The sequence below is a fragment of the Echinops telfairi genome, unplaced genomic scaffold (genome assembly GCF_000313985.2).
Source record: "Echinops telfairi isolate 266 unplaced genomic scaffold, ASM31398v2 ScPeMD7_7475;HRSCAF=8513, whole genome shotgun sequence".
Lineage (NCBI taxonomy): Eukaryota > Metazoa > Chordata > Mammalia > Afrosoricida > Tenrecidae > Echinops > Echinops telfairi.
Window position 1 is genome coordinate 7,797,744 of NW_022111379.1, and position 17,167 is coordinate 7,814,910.

General features: G+C 42.0%; 1 protein-coding gene across 3 annotated transcripts in view; it reads left to right on the top strand.

Moving 5' to 3' along the window:
- The window catches only part of BBS4 (Bardet-Biedl syndrome 4), a 51,405-nt gene that overhangs the window by 2,836 nt on the left and 31,402 nt on the right, over positions 1–17,167 (top strand). For 2 of the 3 annotated variants that reach the window (XM_004712019.3, XM_045285779.1), the window contains exons 2-3: positions 4,034–4,085; positions 11,116–11,195. In XM_004712019.3, the coding sequence (XP_004712076.1) occupies positions 4,034–4,085; positions 11,116–11,195 (132 nt within the window). Of the gene's footprint in view, positions 1–4,033; positions 4,086–11,115; positions 11,196–13,808; positions 13,941–17,167 lie in introns of those variants that run through there. The other variant, XM_045285778.1, reaches the window with a different exon arrangement.

The following is a 17,167-nucleotide window of genomic DNA, read 5'->3' on the forward strand; positions in this document are numbered from 1 at the left end:
CACTCTCACTCACTCACTCCGTCTCACTCACTCACTGCTTCACTCTCACTTGCTCACTGCCTCACTCCCTGTCCCACTTTCTCACTGCCTCACTCTCACTCACTATTTCACTCGCTCACTCTCTTACTCACTGCCTCACTTTCTCCCTGTCTCTCATTCACAGACACTCTCTCACTCACTCACTGTTCTCACTCTCTAACTCACTCCCTGTCTCACTCTCATTCACTGACACACACTCTCACTCGCTCACTGCCTCACTCTCACTCACTGTTTCACTTGCTCACTCTTACTGACTCACTAGCTCATTGACTCACTCACTCACTGCCTCACTCTCTCACTGTCTAACTCACTACCTGTCCCACTCACTTACTTTCTCCCTGTCTCACTCTCATTCACTGACACACTCTCTCACTCTCACTCACTCAGTGCCTCTCTCTCTCTCACTCACTTGCTCTCTGCCTCACTCACTGTTTCTCTCTCTCACGCACTCACTGTCTCACTCGCTCACTCTCTTACTATCTCACTTGCTCACTCACTCACTTACTCTCTCTCTCTCACTCACTTGCTCACTGTCTCCCTCTCACTGACTCACTCCCTCACTTTCTCCCTGTCTCACTCTCATTCACTGACACACTCACTCACTCACTGCCTCACTCTCACTCTCACTCTCACTCACTCACTGCCTCACTTTCTCCCTGTCTCACTCAGTTACTCACTTTCTCCCTGTCTCACTCTAAAAAAAAAAAAAAAATTTTGCCTGCACTCTGAAATGATTGGACAGAAACCCATTAACCTTTTGGTTAACCAGTTCTGCCTCCCAGGGATTCCTTTAGGGTCTCTAGAAGTTTTGTATATTGAAATCATACAAGATTCCTTAAATTCACAGCTGCATTTCCCTTAGCGTGTTCCTGAAGTTCATCTGTGTTGTTACAATAGGAGCCCTGGTGGTGGAGATCGATGCAGTCAGCAGTTGGAAACCACCAGCAGCAGCTCAGCAAGGGCTACGCTTTCCACTCCCATAACAGTTACAGTCTTGGAAACCCACAGGGGGTCGCTGTGAGTCAGCATTGTCTCCATGGCATTGAGTATGTTGTTACATAATGTTGCTCTGGTCTTTCAGTGAACGCGTGTTCATCTCACTTGTAGAATACCTAGGGGTGGAGTTCTGGGTCCTATGGTAAGTGTATGCTGGAAAAAAAACCCCACCGATATAAGAACAGAGTTTTAAGTATCAAAAGGTTACAATTTTTCCTTCCTAAGATTTGATTTGATATGATTCAGTACTTTTTCTCCAGTAATTGGAGCAAAGCACCGCAGGGAACAGTGTTTTGTAGGCCTAGCGTGTGAAAATATTCTTAGGCAATGGGAAGACAGGCAAGAATTGTCAGGGAAGAATGGCATAATCAAATCGATATTTTGGGTTAGGAAGAGCTCTAGGTTTAGAGGGCCCTGTGGGGAGAGCAGATACATAGTAGGTAAAACACAGAGTGAGATTGCCAGGATCCAAGTCCTAGCATGACTACTTATAAATTGATTGAGCTGGGGGAAAATTAATTAATTTCTCAGGCTTCAATTCATTTGTCAAATGGAAGCAATGATAACATCAGCTTCACGGGGTTCTTTTGAGGATGAAGTGACTTTCTACATGTCAAGTACTTAGAACTGTTTTTTGTGCCTTGTCCCACGCCCTTCTTCAGCCCACCCCCTGCTTGGAAGTTATATATTCTGCTAGGGTTCCTTTAGTGGTTAAACAAAGTCTAAAGGATTATTTACCATATATACTTATGTATAAGCCGAGTTTTTCAGCACATTTTTAATGCAGTTTTTGTGGTAAAATTAGGTGCCTCACCTGATATTCGGGTTGGCTTATACTTGAGAATATACAGTAAGTTAATTTATAAAATTAGAATAAATAAAACATCTATTGAATGCGTTATTTCCAGTTGCCCTCTGCAAGTTTATGCCACAGTTGTTCAGTTTTGTTGTTATTTTTGGGTAGTTTTTCTGTTCAGCAATTAAACATGATTGTTTGGTTCGTAATACGTTCGGAATAGTATAAAGGTGGATAGCTTCCAAAACTGTATAGGGTCGCTTTGAAGGGGAATCAACTTGATAGCTGTGTTTTGTTTTGTTTTTTTAAACAGAATTTAAGGAGTGGTGTTTCTCATTACTTCTGGATGTTTTTAGCCATTGCGTTTGCTTACATAGGAGACTGCATGAATAATTATTTTTAGAAGGGACAGCACAGAGATGGGTCTTGGAAGGTAAAAGCTGCCCCAAATGCCCAACTTTTCTGAACTGTTGGACCACTCCGTCATCTTTAACATCCACTTCTCTCCCTCCCTTAAGCACTCTCCTTCCTGTCTTCAGGTTCCCAATTTGCTGCAACCTGCAGAACTTGTAAATGCTTTTCAAAGAATGGGTCACACAGTTGTGGAGACTGACAAGTCAGGTCTCAGGCTGGAGACATCTTGTCTCATGATGTGGTTGCCAATGAACCCAAATCTTCGGGTCCGGCAATGGCTCAAGTTCTAAGAACTGGAAGTCAGATGGTGATGTCCCAAATGCAAGATGCAAAGTTCCCAATCTTTGCCTGAGCTTTCATTTACCTATACTGGATGCAGACCATAACCCCAAGGCAGTCCTTGCAAGACTTTGCAAGGGTGTGAAGGGTGGTAACTTGGGTAAAGGTGGTGAGCTGTGATATCTGGTATGGGGGTGACTCCAGATACATAGCACCCTAATGCTGTCTCATTAACATAATGCACAACTCACTCCCAAATGAGATTCCTTACCAAATGGGTTCACTCCCACGTGGAACCATAGCTTATTTCCAAAGGGGATAGGCGTGGAGACATACATAAAATAGAGGGTAACTGCATCACTACATAACAGCCAAGCCATGACAATCATGGCCCGGTTAAGTTGATTTAATTGCCTCATTCATCACAGGTTCCATGAACCTTATTTTCCTTAGCAGCAAGTTGTTCAATTTCCTTAGTGAGTCACAGGTACTTTATTTGCAGAGTTCCATGGCTAGAGTTCTATTAAGTGGTTGTACCAAATCCATCTGACGATTTTCTACAAAGATTGGGGTTGGTTATGACCCATAGTGATCCTGTGTATAACAGAATGAAACACTGCCTAGGCCTGGGCCATTCTCAAAATTGTTGCTATGTTGAACCCATGTTTGTAGCCACTGTCTCAGTCCATCTCAGTCTTCCTCTTGTTACAGACTTTCCTATTTTGCCAAGCATGCTGTCCTTCTCCAGGGCCTGGCCCCTCCTACTAGGTGAGAGGAAGTCTCGCCATCCTTGCTTCTGAGGAGCTTTCTAGCTGTCCTTCTTCTGAAGCAGATTAGGTTGGTTCTGGCAGGCATGGATATATTCAATATTCATTGTCCAGCTTTCACGTGCTTAGGAGGCCATTGAAAATACCGTAGCTTGGATGAGGCGCACCTTTGTTCTGAAATAGACATCTTAGCTTTTCCCATTTGGACAGCAGATTTATCCAGTGAAATAAACAACATCATTTAATTTCTTGCTTGATGCTTCCATGGACACTGATTGTGGATCTTGTTCAAGGGAAATTCTCGACAACTTGAATCTTTCCTCTGTTGATCATGATGTTTCTTATTGGCCCCACCGGGAGGATTATCGTTTTCTGTATGTTGACATGTAATCCATACTGAAGTCTGTAGCCTGTTGTTGCCATCATTAAGCACTTCGGGTCTTCATTTCTTTGAACAAATTAGCTTGTGTCGTCTGCATAACTCGGGTGGTGAGCAAGTCTCCCTATAATCCTGATGCCACATTCTTTTCCCCATCATAGTCTACATTGGAAATACCTTGGTTAGCAAAAGTTCTACTTGGACGTTTGGCTTTTAAGTAATCTTCAGAATAGTGCCGTGTACCTCTGTACAGGTCATAGCTTAATTGCATCTTTCATGAGCTACTAATTATCTTAGATATTTGAATGCTGCTGTGAGCTAGCCAGGTCTACAGTGCTTTAACACAGACTTCTGTCATTTCAGAGAACTCAGTTTCCTGGATCTGTTGAATCTCAAAAATCTCGCCCGAAAAAAGGTCTGTATAGCAGTTTCACTGTATGTGTGTGTTTATACAGATTTCTCTTGGGTTCACTAATTCATTATCTTATAAACATTAGAGCTTTTAAAAACCTGAGTGTTAATAAACAGTGGCAATAAAGCCTTCTATATTTTGATTGATGTATTTTTGGTACAGTACATTTAGCATGATTATTTTTTAAACGTTATATTCTAAAAGTAAACAGGAAACCCTTAGCTGACCTTGTAACCCAGCCATTAGACCTGCAGGAATTGATAGTCACAAAACAAGTAAGATCGTAAATGTCTGATGTTCATATTAGTATGAATGGAAAATGCTAAATATTCAGCTATAAGAAATTAGATTTTTACTCTCATAATAAGGAACACTAAGATCATTTTAGAGTGATATAACAGTAGTAAATTTATTGGTATCTGCTATATATTGTTAAAATTAAAAGCATTTTAAAAACTCATTCATTTTAATAGATTTTGGAAATTGAGAATATTTTAATTGTAGATATTCTGAACATACTGTACTGTATGCTGAAATTCCTATACTCTTTAGGACAATTTCATTTATGAATGTATGGAGCCCTGGTAGCATAGTGAATTAATTTACTCATTCAGCTGCTAACCACAAGGTCAGCACTTTGAAACCACCAGCAGCTCCTAGAGAGAAAGATGAGGCTGTCTGTTCCCTTGAAGATCTACAGCTTCAGAAAGCCAGAGTGGGCAGTGACTTGATGGCAGTGGCAATGAGATGTATCCATTTATATGTTGTTGTGAGGGACTGTCATGTCCATTTCCACTGTTCAAAGACCCCCAGTGATGGGGTAGAACTTCCCCCAAAGGATTTTCTTTAGTTTCTCTAGGAGCAGCTTGTCAGCTCGCTCTCCTATGGAGCTGCTCAGTCGAGTGGATTCCAACCCAGTGCGACCCTGTAGGACAGTGAAACGGCGCCTGTGGATTTCCGAGACTGTCAATCTTTACAGGAGTAACAAACCTCATCTTTATCCTGTGGAGCAGCTGGTGGTTTCAAATTGCTGACCTTGTGGTTAGCAGCCTGAATGGATTCAAACTGTTTGCAATTAGCACCATATCTATGTATACATACTTATGCATATGTATATGTTTATGTAAATGCATGTTTAGTTCTTGGTAGTGATTTTATAGGTGCATGCTACTGACTTTTTTTTCACTTAAGTTTTGGGCACAAATTTAAAGCGTTAAAGGTAATGTAGGTGTATATTTCAACACTGTCTACATGAATTTTCACTGCATCTTTGATAAAGTTACCTAACGTCACAATTTCTACCGTGGTAGTGAATGTCATTGATTTGGGGCTGGGATGTGAGATGGGGCACTTTTACATCACCTTCACTAATTAAATTGATAGGCGCAACATTTGTCTTTGTAAGAGGATCCACCTAAGATTCAGATGTACAGTCAGGAGTGGGACACTGCTGATTAGAATACCATATATACTCTAGTATAAGACGGCCTGAATGTCAGCTGAAGCACCTAATTTTACCACAAAAACGGCGTTAAAAACGTGCTGAAAAACTTAGCTTATCCATGAGTATATACGGTCAGTAACCTGGGCAGTGCTGTTGGGGAAACATTGGGCTGCTCACTGCAAGGTTGGCAGAGCTCAAACCCACCAGCGGCTCTGTTAGAGCACGAAGACTGATCTGCTCCTGTAAAGATTTACTGTCTCAGAAACAAACCCTCTTGAGCAGCAGTTCACCCTGGTGCGACCATCACAAAGCAAGAGACCAGAGAACTAGAAAGTCGAGGCTCACCACCCATTTATCCCTCCACCCTTCAATTAACCCCACATGTGTTTATCAGCCAGGTTGGCACAATAAACTAACAGCCCAATGCTTAGCCCACTGAGCCATACAGCAGAAAAAAGGATCAGATATATTTAATTATTAATTTTTAGTTTGAGGAAGTAAAGTAATTTAAAATAACCTAGGACAACTGGATAAGAGCAATTGTATTCTAAGGTCATTTTAATCTTGTCTCTTCCTTCATCATCATTTATGCCCATGAACAGAGTAGATGTTTTCTGTCCATCCAATAGGATTTGCCGATTGTACTCTCTTCCCGTCTCTGCTTGGTATTGTGAGGAGCTGAGTCTCCCAGGCCCCCTCCCTTCTCAGGCTCTATGTCAACAGTTGCTGATTGGGTTGCTGAGTGGGAGGAACTGGCAGGATATGAAAGAGCCAGAGGATGGAGCAGCCAAGGCATTTCCCCTTCCTCTTTGTGCTGAGGAGAGTCCAGGGGCTGGGTGGCCATCTCTGGCCACATCTCTTTTGTTCCTCCTGCTCCTAGTGGTCAGGCTGCCTTGTTTTCCGCCTCCTCAAGGTATAGCACAGTGGTTCTCAACCTTCCAAATGTCATGACCCGTTAATACAGTTCATGTTGTGGTGACCCCCCAACCATAAAATTATTTTCGTAGCTGCTTCATAACTGTAATTTTGCTACTGTTATGAATAGGGTGAACCCTGTGAAAAGGTCGTTCGACTCCCAAAGGGGTCATGACCCACAGGTTGAGAACCGCTGGTATAGCAGGTCTCCTCCATTTGTCCTTCTAGCCCAGAGCAGGTAATGGCCTATGTCCATGTTGACCTCTGGGTTACCTCACTGTTTCCTGTCATATCTCATTTCTTTCACCACTTGCTCACTGCATAAAGTTCCTCCATTTTAAACCCTCAAGAGACTTCTCTGTTTCTGGTTAGGCCTGACAGATACAGCACTCAGAATTAAAAATGTCTTACTCTGTATATATACTCGAGTATAAGCCGACCCAAATATCAGCTGAGGCACCTAGTTTTACTACAAAAACTGCACTAAAAATGTGCAGAAAAAAACTCGGCGTATACACTAGTATATTGGTACATTTATATTCTTTTCAAAATTTCTTGTACTATGGACATCTCAAGTATGTATTATTGTATTGAAGTAAATGTGTTATAATTTCAACCTGGCATGAAGAAATTGACATTTATCGATTGTTCACTTTGAAAATTTTTATCATTTTTCCAGTAAAAATTGTAGGGGTGGAGTGAAGAATGAAGGCTCAAGAAAGTTAAATATCTTGCCCTGGGTCTTATAGAATGTCGGGGTTGTATCGAGATCTGAATTCTTTATCAACATTTGTGTACTGTACATGCATGTGCGAGCGCTTCTGCTGTATGCCTGCTAGGAGATCTTTTGGCAAAGATGGCTTCTCTTGTACTTATCAAAGTCTTAATCATTTTAGAACCATTTTTAGCTGGTGTCGAATCACAGTAAATTTCTGCTTATCCTTGAGAATGATGGCAACATAAGTACAAATGTGCTTGACAATTGATGTATATATGGGTGAGTTGTATGAGCCCCCAATAAAATGATGAGTTGTATGAGTTGTGATGAGTTGTATGAGCCCCCAATAAAATGATTTTTTAAAAATTTCTGCTTATCCATCACAGAGCTAGGTAGGGCTATATCCTAAGATTAGTCCAAGCTCACTGTGGGACTTGAAGTAGGGTCCTTTCGTAGGGTGCGGAGTACCCCAGACGCATAGTCCTTGCAGGCTCACACTTACCCAGCTGTGGCCTTATGTAGGAATCCAAGTCTCGTCTCTCCTGGGAAGGGAAAAGCAGGTGAAGGGATGTCACAAAGGCGTAGAATTTTGGGAGGAGAAGAGATGGGGCAAAAGGAAGGTTGTTGCCAGGTGGCCAGCCTTCCGCCCCATTACCTTGGTCATGGTGGGAGGGGCTGTGTGCCTGCTGGAGAAACGAAGGGGCTCTTGTTCAGTCAGCTGAAGGCGTAACCTTGGCCTCATCTCAGCAGGCTACCTGACCTCTGTGGTAATACAGGCCCCTGAAGTGTGGCACTGGACCTCCAGTCACCTTGGCTTTCTGGCTGCTTCATGTATGCAAGGGCTTCAGAAAGTTCGTGGACAAATTCCAAGATCATTTAATTCCATTTTCCACGAACTTTTTGAAGCCTTCTTGGGGGAGGATCTTTGAAATAGGTACTTCTCATAAAGTCTGCAAAAGCATGTAAGGACCAGTAGTATCCTTGTTGGCAAGTGGAGTTGGAGTAAGCGATGCTTTGGAAAATAAGATATTCAACTTATAGATACACAGGTAAAACTCTATACATGCAGAATTCATAAAACCAAGAGGTTTCTACTGTATCCAGAATTTTGAAATCATACTGATGATGATAATAAACATTACAGTAGTTAGGTTAATATGGGCTTAATATGTACAGCCACTCTGAACCTCTCACTTTTTTCCTTTTTAAACATTTTCTTGGGAATTAAGTGAGGGTTTACAGGCTACCTCATCGTTTTCTACTCAGTAATCTCTCAGACTTCCCAATGGCTTGCCCTGCATTGCTTCTGTCATTTGTTTTTGCCCCTTTCTCTCTTGTCAGATAGCCTTTCCCTTCCCTCAAGTCAGCATCTGTCTACCCTCTGCCCCTTCCTTCTCCAGCCTTCTCGTGCTCTCCCACTCCTGCCTCTGGGTGTGCAAGCCTTTTCTGAAATTTTTTTCCCTTCTAAACAGTAGTCTCATAAGGTGTTTGTCCTTTTGTGATTAATTTCACCCTGCATACTATTCTTCAAGTCCATCCACATCAGGGATGGAAGAGTTAATTTCATCATTATTCTTTAACCCCGTATGGTATTCCATTGCATGCCTGTACCCAGGTTTGTTTAGCCATTCTTCCACGGATAGGCATGTAGGCTGTTTCCACTCTTCTTGCTACTGTGATACGTGCCCACCAGTGTGATGGATGTTGGTGTGCATATTATCTATCCATGCTGTCTTTTCTCTTGCTTCAGGGTATGTACCAAGTCTAAAGATACTGGGTTGTGTGGTATCTCTAGTCCCAGTTGTTTAAGGAAGCCACATAACACTACATTGCAGTACTGCCAGCAATGTAGGAGATCCCAATCGCTCCACACCTTCTCCAGTGTTTGCTATTTCCTGTTCTTTGTTTTAATTTGCTGTCAGTGTTGGGGTGAGGAAATACCTCATTTTGATTTGCATCTCTTGGTTGATGAGCATTTTTTCATGTCTGTGGGCCATCTAAATAACTTCTTTTGTAAACTGTTCATGTTGTCCCCATTTTTAGTTGGTAATTCATCTTTTTCTTGTTGCCGCTTTCTAGAGAATTTAGAGACTAACCCCTTGTTTGAACCTCTTATAAAGTCATTCATTCATCACACTGTGAGGATAGGTATTTATTCCCTTACTTCCTTTTAAAACTGACATCTACCCCCCAACCCCCCCACCTCACGTCCCTCTTCCCTGCTTTGTTTTTTCCCCCCAAAAAATATCATTCATAAGTACACAGACATAGCATATTATTCTGCTACATGTCTGTCCTTTTGCCAGCACCCCTGCTCCACCTTTTCCACACACTGACTGTAAATTTCATGGGAATCAGTTTCCATACTGCTGTATCTATCATCAGTGCTTCGGACAGTGCCGGACACGTGGTAGGCAGTCAGTAAATATGTTTTCAATGAATGAGTCTCTGTTTTACACTCAGTTTCCCAAGATCACATAGCTGCACTAGAACCACTATAGGGCCCAGAATGGCCTCCTAAGTCTTGGATGAAGCTTGTTTGATTTCTAGCTTTCAGACACTGTCTACACCTCCAAGAGTGTTGTGACCTTTATCACTTCAGTTTGGGCTCCCTTTCCTACTTCTCACCCGAGGGTTGTATTTTATGAGCTTTTGTAAAGATTACTCTCTCTCTCTCTTTTTAATCCTTCATTCAGGAAACAAAATCTAACTCATCTTTATTGTGAAATTTTAATAACAACCAAGCCTTGAACATTGTGCTTTATACATGTCAAAACAAAGATATTTAGCCATATTGTAGACTAAAAGGTGTTCGCTGCCGACTCCCCTTGTGCTTCAGTGGATAGTGGTGGGTTGGGGGATGGAAGGAAGGGAATTCTGAGAAGAATCCCAGAATAAGCCCCTGCTGACTGGAAGATGTTGCACTATGAGAATTTGGACATACGGGAAGGAGCTCTGGGGGTGCTGAGGGCTATGCATTGAGTTGCTGACCACATAGGTTAGTGGTTCAAACCTACCAATTGTTCTGAGGAAGAAAAATGGGACTACCTGCTCCCATAAAGACTGAATGTAAAAAAAAGACAAAAGACTGAATGTGTTAGAAACTATAGAGAGTCCCTGAGTCAGAGTTGATTTGATGGCAATGAGTGTTTGTTACTGAAGGTCATGACCTTGAAATAACTTTTTCCTTATGACATCTCACATCATACCTGTACTCTCTGTCATAATCTGATTTTACCAAAATCTACAATTCTATAAGTTCTAGGGAAAGAGGGAGCAACATTATTTCTTAAAATTTGTGTTCAGGCAGCATTAACCTTTTGAGTTTTGTTTCCTCCTGTCATATTATGGACATATAAGTCTTCAGATTTTCTTTTGGTTGGTTCTCCTAAGGTTCTGGAACACCAAAAAAAGAATTACATCTCATTTTCTTTTCTCCCTGCTCTAGCTAGCCTCTCCTTAACATGTTTAAAAATCAGTGAGTATCTCAAACATACATGGAGGGGCTTCAAAAAGCTTGTGGAAAAACTCCAAGTTTTTTTATTCAATTTTTCCACAAACTTTTTGAAGCCCCTGTATATTAAAATGTGCTAAATAATGCCTCCTTATTTTCTATAATCAAATTGAGGAGAAGGGGAGGAAGAAGAGATAAAGGACACTGGATAGTTTTTGTTTTGTTTTTATTTCCATTCAGCTGAAATTATAATGTTGAGAACCTGAAATTATAAGACACATAAACTCCACGTAAAGCATATCTTCAGTGTGTAATAGCAAGACAGGAGCCACTTAGTTTTAACAGTTTATACATTTTTGGTATTCCATAATACATTCTTGACCCCAGGGCAGAACATTTATGGTGAGACTGCAGGATGCTTATTATTCGCTTAGACACAAAGACAGTGGTGTTGGGGAAACTGTAACAATGACTGTGTTGCTTGTTTTGTCCTGTGCTCCAGCTACAGAGTTCCCTATTTTGGAGAAGCAGAACTGGCTGATCCATCTCCACTATATCCGGAAGGATTATGAGGCTTGCAAGGTACGAGATCACATTGCTAAAAAGAAAAGTAGGCTGTTGGGTCAACAACAATGTCTGCTGTGCAGTTTGTGGCAGTTAATATTCCACTAACAACAAAAGGATTCCGTTCCCTCCACATTTCCTGCGTTAACTTTTATTGTGAGAATGTAACAATTTTAAAATTTATTTATTATTATTTTTTGAAATCATTTTATTGGGGGCTCATACAATTTTATCACAATCCATCCATCCATCCATCCATCCATCCATCCATCCATCCATCCCATCCATCCATCCATCCATCCATCCATCCATGTGTCAAGCACATTTGTACACTCGTTGCCCTCATTATTTTCAAAACATTTGCTCTCCACCTAAGCCCCTGGCATCAGCTCCTTATTTTTTGCCCTCCCTCCCTGCTTCCCCCTCCCTCATGAACCCTTGATAATTTATAAATTATTATTTTGTCATATCTTGCCCTGTCTGACTTCTCCCTTCACCTACTTTTCTGTCCGTCCCCCAGGGAGGAGGTCACATTTAGATCTTTGTAATTGGTTCCCCCTTTCCACCCACCTTCCCTCCACCCTCCCAGTATCGCCACTCTCACCACTGGTCCTGAGGGGATCATTCGTCCTGGATTCCCTGTGTTTCCAATTCCTATCTGTACCAGTATACAAGTATACATCCTCTGGTCTAGCCAGATTTGTAAGGTAAAATTAGGATCATGATAGTATTTAGGAACTAGAGGAAAGTTGTATGTTTCATCATTGCTACACTGCCCCCTGACTGGCTCGTCTCCTCCCCACGACCCCAATTTCAAAATCTTAATGGTCCCAATAACAGACATTTACTTATTGCTCATGGGTCTCCAGATTGGCTGTGATTGGCTAAATTTGACGCTAATCTGTGGGGTCCGGTTCAGAGGTTCTCTGTGGGTCAGGCCCAGGGGTTCTCTGTGGGTCCAGATTCAGGGCAATTTTATGGTTTGATTCAGGGGTGCCCTTTGGGTCTTGTCCAGAGTTGTGTGAGGAGGTCAGATGCTTGCAGGCATCCTCCCTGAGGGCGATCAGTTGCCAAATGGCAGTGGGCCTTGCTCCCTGCTGTTACGGACAATGGACAGGCTTGCAGTCATTGATTTGGTTCCTGTAGGGGGAGTTCACACCCTACTGATAATGATTCCTATGGAGATCCAGAGAACAAGTCAAAATTAAGCTGCCATCCTAAATCTAGGATCCACCCATCTTGTCACGTATACCCCAATCCCTCCTCTTTATATTGACGTGTATGTCCCTAGACCACCCCCTCATTGCCGTAGAACCTATAATGCAACCCCTTCCTGTGACGTATGTCTTTACCTGTAACTAGTGGGCTTGCACGCCCCAAAAGGTATATAAGCCTGGGTTAGCAATAGAGGCCTCTCTCGCTGGTCTCTCCCCCTCACTCTCCCTTCCTGGCCTCTCTCTGCTCCCTCTCCTCCCCTGTTTCCCTTTCCCTGTGTCCCCCTTTCCTTCCCCCTCTCTCCCGTGGACCACCAAGTGGGGCTGAGGTGAGCAGTGCTACCATGTATTGTGTCTGACTCCATTGTTTGACACTCTCTCCCATGGCTCATGCTCTCGACTTTAATATAATACTTATATATCTCAACCGTACAATTGTGCTTACTGAACCCATGATTAGTGTTGGGGGACTGGCCCCCCCCACCTCATACGGCACAGAGGTACGTCATGTGTCGTCTTATTTCCACTGTTATGCTGAGGAGCAGCTCTCTGTGAGACGTGTTGGTCTTATGGTGGCAGCCAGATGCTAAACCTTTAACAGCACATCATCGAATTCTTTGATACTTGTACAGGTGACATGGTATTCCATTGAATTAAAAATTTTAAAAATGGTTTTATTAGCATATAATTCACATAGTATGTAGTTTCATGGTTTAAACATATTAAAAAGTTGTGTAATCATCCCACAATCAATTTTAGATCATTGTTATCAGTTCCTCATTTCCCTCCAACCTCTTCTTCCATAACCCTGTTAGTAGGTGCCGTCTAGTCGCTTCTGACTCATAGGACCTTATGTACAAAAGAACAAAACATCGCCTGGTCCTGTGCCATCCTCATCATTGTTCTTACATTTGAGCCCATTAATGCAGCCACTGTTTCAATCCATCTTGCCAAAGGTCTTCCTCTCTTTCGTTACCTTGCTACTTTACCAAGCATGACGTCCTTCTCCAGGGACGGGTCTCTTTTGACCCGTGTCCAACGTATGTGGGACAGAGTCTCACCATCCTTGCCTCTAAGGAGCATTCTGGCTGTGCTTCTTCTGCACAGATTTTTTTGGGGTGGGGAGCAGTTCATGGTACTTTCAGTATTCTTTGCCAGTACCATAGTTTAAATGCAGCAATTCTTCTTCAGTCTTCCTTTCCAGTGTCCACCTTTCACATCCAAAGTGCCATGACTTGGGTCAGGTTCACCATAATCCTTAGAGTACTTCCCTTGCTTCTCAATGCTTTAAAGAGGTCTTTTGCAGCAGATTTACCCAGTGCAAGGTGGCGTTCGATCTGTTGACTGCTGCTTCCATGAGCATTTATTATGGATCTAATCATGACAAAATCTGTGATAACTTCAACCTTTTCTCCAGTTACCATGATGTTACTTACTGGCCAGTTGTGAGGACTCTGATCGTGTTTACATTGCGTTGCAATCCATACTGGAGCTGCAGTCCTTGATGCTCACCAGCAAGTGCTTCAAGTCCTCACTTTCAGCCAGCAAGGTGGGGTCATCTGCAGATTGAAGGTTGTTAATAGTAAGTCTACCTCCAATCCTGATGCCCAGTTCTTCATACAATCCATCTTCTTAGCTAAGAAACTATTAACCCAGTTACTGTCTCTATAGCTTTAGTGATCCTGGATTTCATATAAAGAAAAATATGCCCCCAAAACCCCACAGTAAAACCTTAATTCAAAAGCAGAAAATAATAAAAAATAAGACATATTTTAAAAGGATCAAAGTGAGAATAAATCCATTGAATTTTGTTTTATATTTCTCTTATGGTGAGCTCAGTTATCATTCATATATCTAAAAACCTTGATTTCACTTGTAAGTAACTCAGATTTTTGTAATTACCCTATAGTTGGACTATGATGGCCTTTTTATGGCCTTCAGAGTTTGTCATGCCTACAAGGTTGTGATTTTTCATTTGTACCTGTGGCATTTATTATAATTTGAGAAATTGAAATCAGAAGCTACAAAAACTCAAGAGAAGTTTATAACTACTGTGTAGGTCAAGTATCTCTTTTTTATTCTTTAAATTTTATTAGTTTTGTTGTTGAGAGTGTACACAGCAAGGCCTACACTAACTCAGCAGTTTCTCCCTGTACAGTTCAGTGACACTGATGACGTTGTTCCAGGTATGCAGCCATTCTCACTCTCTCTTGTTCCTTCCTCACGAATATCAACTCACTGTCCCCTGAAGTTCCTGTCCGATCTCGAATTGTTGTTGTTAATTTGCTCCTTGTGTTAGGAAGGGTTGACTAGAGAAACAAATCCCGTGCTACCCATGAGCTTCATATCAAGAAGTAATGATACATCAAGAAAACCTCCCAGCCCAGCCCAACTCAAGTCCATAAATCCAATACTAGTCCATAAGTCCCTCTTCAGCTTCATGCACACACAAGTGATGCAGAATGCAGAAAGATCACAGGCCAGTGGGTGCAAAGTTGCATGGATCTAAGGTCAGTGGGAACATGACAGGCTCTGGCAGCCCTCAGAGTGACCAGCAAGCAGGCAGGTGAAGGCAGAGAGAGGAGAGGAGGTTCCGAGGGCCCTCCTTATGAGGAGGCTATACCCCCAAGGCTTTAATCTCATTGACATGTTGAACTCCACCCCTACACCTTTATACATCTTCAAGCTGGCATGAAGTTACGCAATTACCACAATCTTAAATAAATAGCAGTCACCAAAGAATCCAAGCCCACTGCCATCTAGCACATTATGACTCACAGTGGTACTATAGGGTGGACCAGCACTGCGCCTTTTAATTTCTGAAACTGAACATCTTTATCTTTATCTTGCTTTTTAGGAGTGGCTGGTGTGTTTGAACCCCTTACCTTGTCGTTAGCAAGGCCCCCTTACTCTTGGGGCCACCAGAGCTTTGATTTTATATCTCACTACCATTGAATCAGTTCTATAGCCTGTCCTATAGCCACCCTGTCCATCTTTGCAGGAGTAGAAAACCTCATCTTTCTCCCTTGGACCCCTGGTGGCACAGTGTTTACTTGTTGGGCTGCTCACCACAAGGTGAGCAATTTAAAATTTCACCTCTCGGGAGAAAGATGAGGCTTCTACTTCTGTGAGGAGTTAGTCTTTAGAAACCCACAGGGCAGTCCTCCCCTCTCCTCTGGGGTTACTATGAGTCAGCATCGAGTCCATGGCAGTGATTTCGTTTAGATAGTCCTGAGAGGAATACTCAAGGCAGACTTGTTTTCCTAGTTAGCTAAACTGTTGTCAGTGTTAAGATGACAACAGAAAATATTTCTGATTTAAAGTGTAAAGATAGCTCAAGGCAATAGTTTCAGGGGTTCACTCACCCTACATGGTTTCTGAAAATCTGAAATCCTTGAGAATTTGATACTCTCTTCTGTATCCCTCCCCACTCCCCAATTGGTCAGGATTTTTCTGAGGAATCTTTCATCAAAATGTTCAGCAGAGGTAGCCAGGCACCACTTGGTTCTTCTAGTCTCATGGGAAAGGAGATCGTTGTTCACGGAGGCACCCAGCCACACATTCTATTTCCTCCTCCTCGTCCTTCCTCCAGTGTTTCAGGCAAATAGAGACAATTGCTGTGCCTTGGATGGCTACATGGAAACTTTTAAGATCCAAAGCACCAGGAAATGAAATAGCTAGAACTGAAGCACATAGCATGCTATTAGACCATTTAACTGGGATAGCCCATAAAACCATGACCTTAAACCTTTAAACCACAGGCTCCCAAACTTATTTGTCTTTCTGCCCCCTTTTCAGATTAAAAAAAGTACTCAGTGCCCTGCTAGCAACTGAAAACATTAGTCCTATAGCTTACAATCCAGGATAAAGTGTAGGTATCTCCTTTTGCAGGACTCCTGGATTATTCTAGCACTCTGGAGATGGTATTACTTGCTTGAAGTGTTCAACAATTCTCTTTTTAGAGTTGTAAATATATCACATAATGCCAGTTCAACTTTTTACAGGTGTACAATTTATTGGTTGCTGTTTCAATAATCAGCTGTGCAACCCTACCCTTAATGTGATTTTTTCCAACACTGTTAACCCCTTCTTCCCCTCTCTCACCTTTGGTAACCACTGATAAAATTTGATTTCTATATATGTACTTCTTGTCTTTTTATATAAGTGAGGTCATATATTTGTCTTTTTGTGATAGACTTCTTTCACTCAGCATACTGTCTTCAAGTGCCATCCATGCTATAGCATGGGTCAAGACTGAGTGTTAGGTGTTTATGTGGTGAGTCGTGTTTATGTATGTGCCTGACTTTGTCAATTCATTCATCTATTGATGAGCATTTAGGATTTTTCCACCTTTTGGACATTGTGAATAGCGTGCAGTGGACATTGGTTTGAGGTTCTACTTTCAAGTCTCCTAGGAATCCTGAGTAATTTGGTAGTTCTATTTTACGTGTTTGGATGAACACTTTTCCACAGATGCCGAACCATTTTGCATTCTCACAAGAATGGGTAAGGGGTCCAGTTTCCCCAGATCCTTGCCAACACTTGTTATTTTGTTTTTTACTCCCAACTTCTGTAGTGGGAATAAATTGGTATCTTCTTGTAGGTTTGGGGTTGCAAACCTTCTAATGGCTAGTAATACTGATCATCTTTTTCTCTGTTTGGGAGCCATTTGTTCTTTTTGGCAAAATGTCTGTTCAAGTCCTTTGCCCATTTTATGATTGAGTGATTTCTATTTTTGTTATTAGTTGCCAGAACTTTATATATGTTTTGCTTATT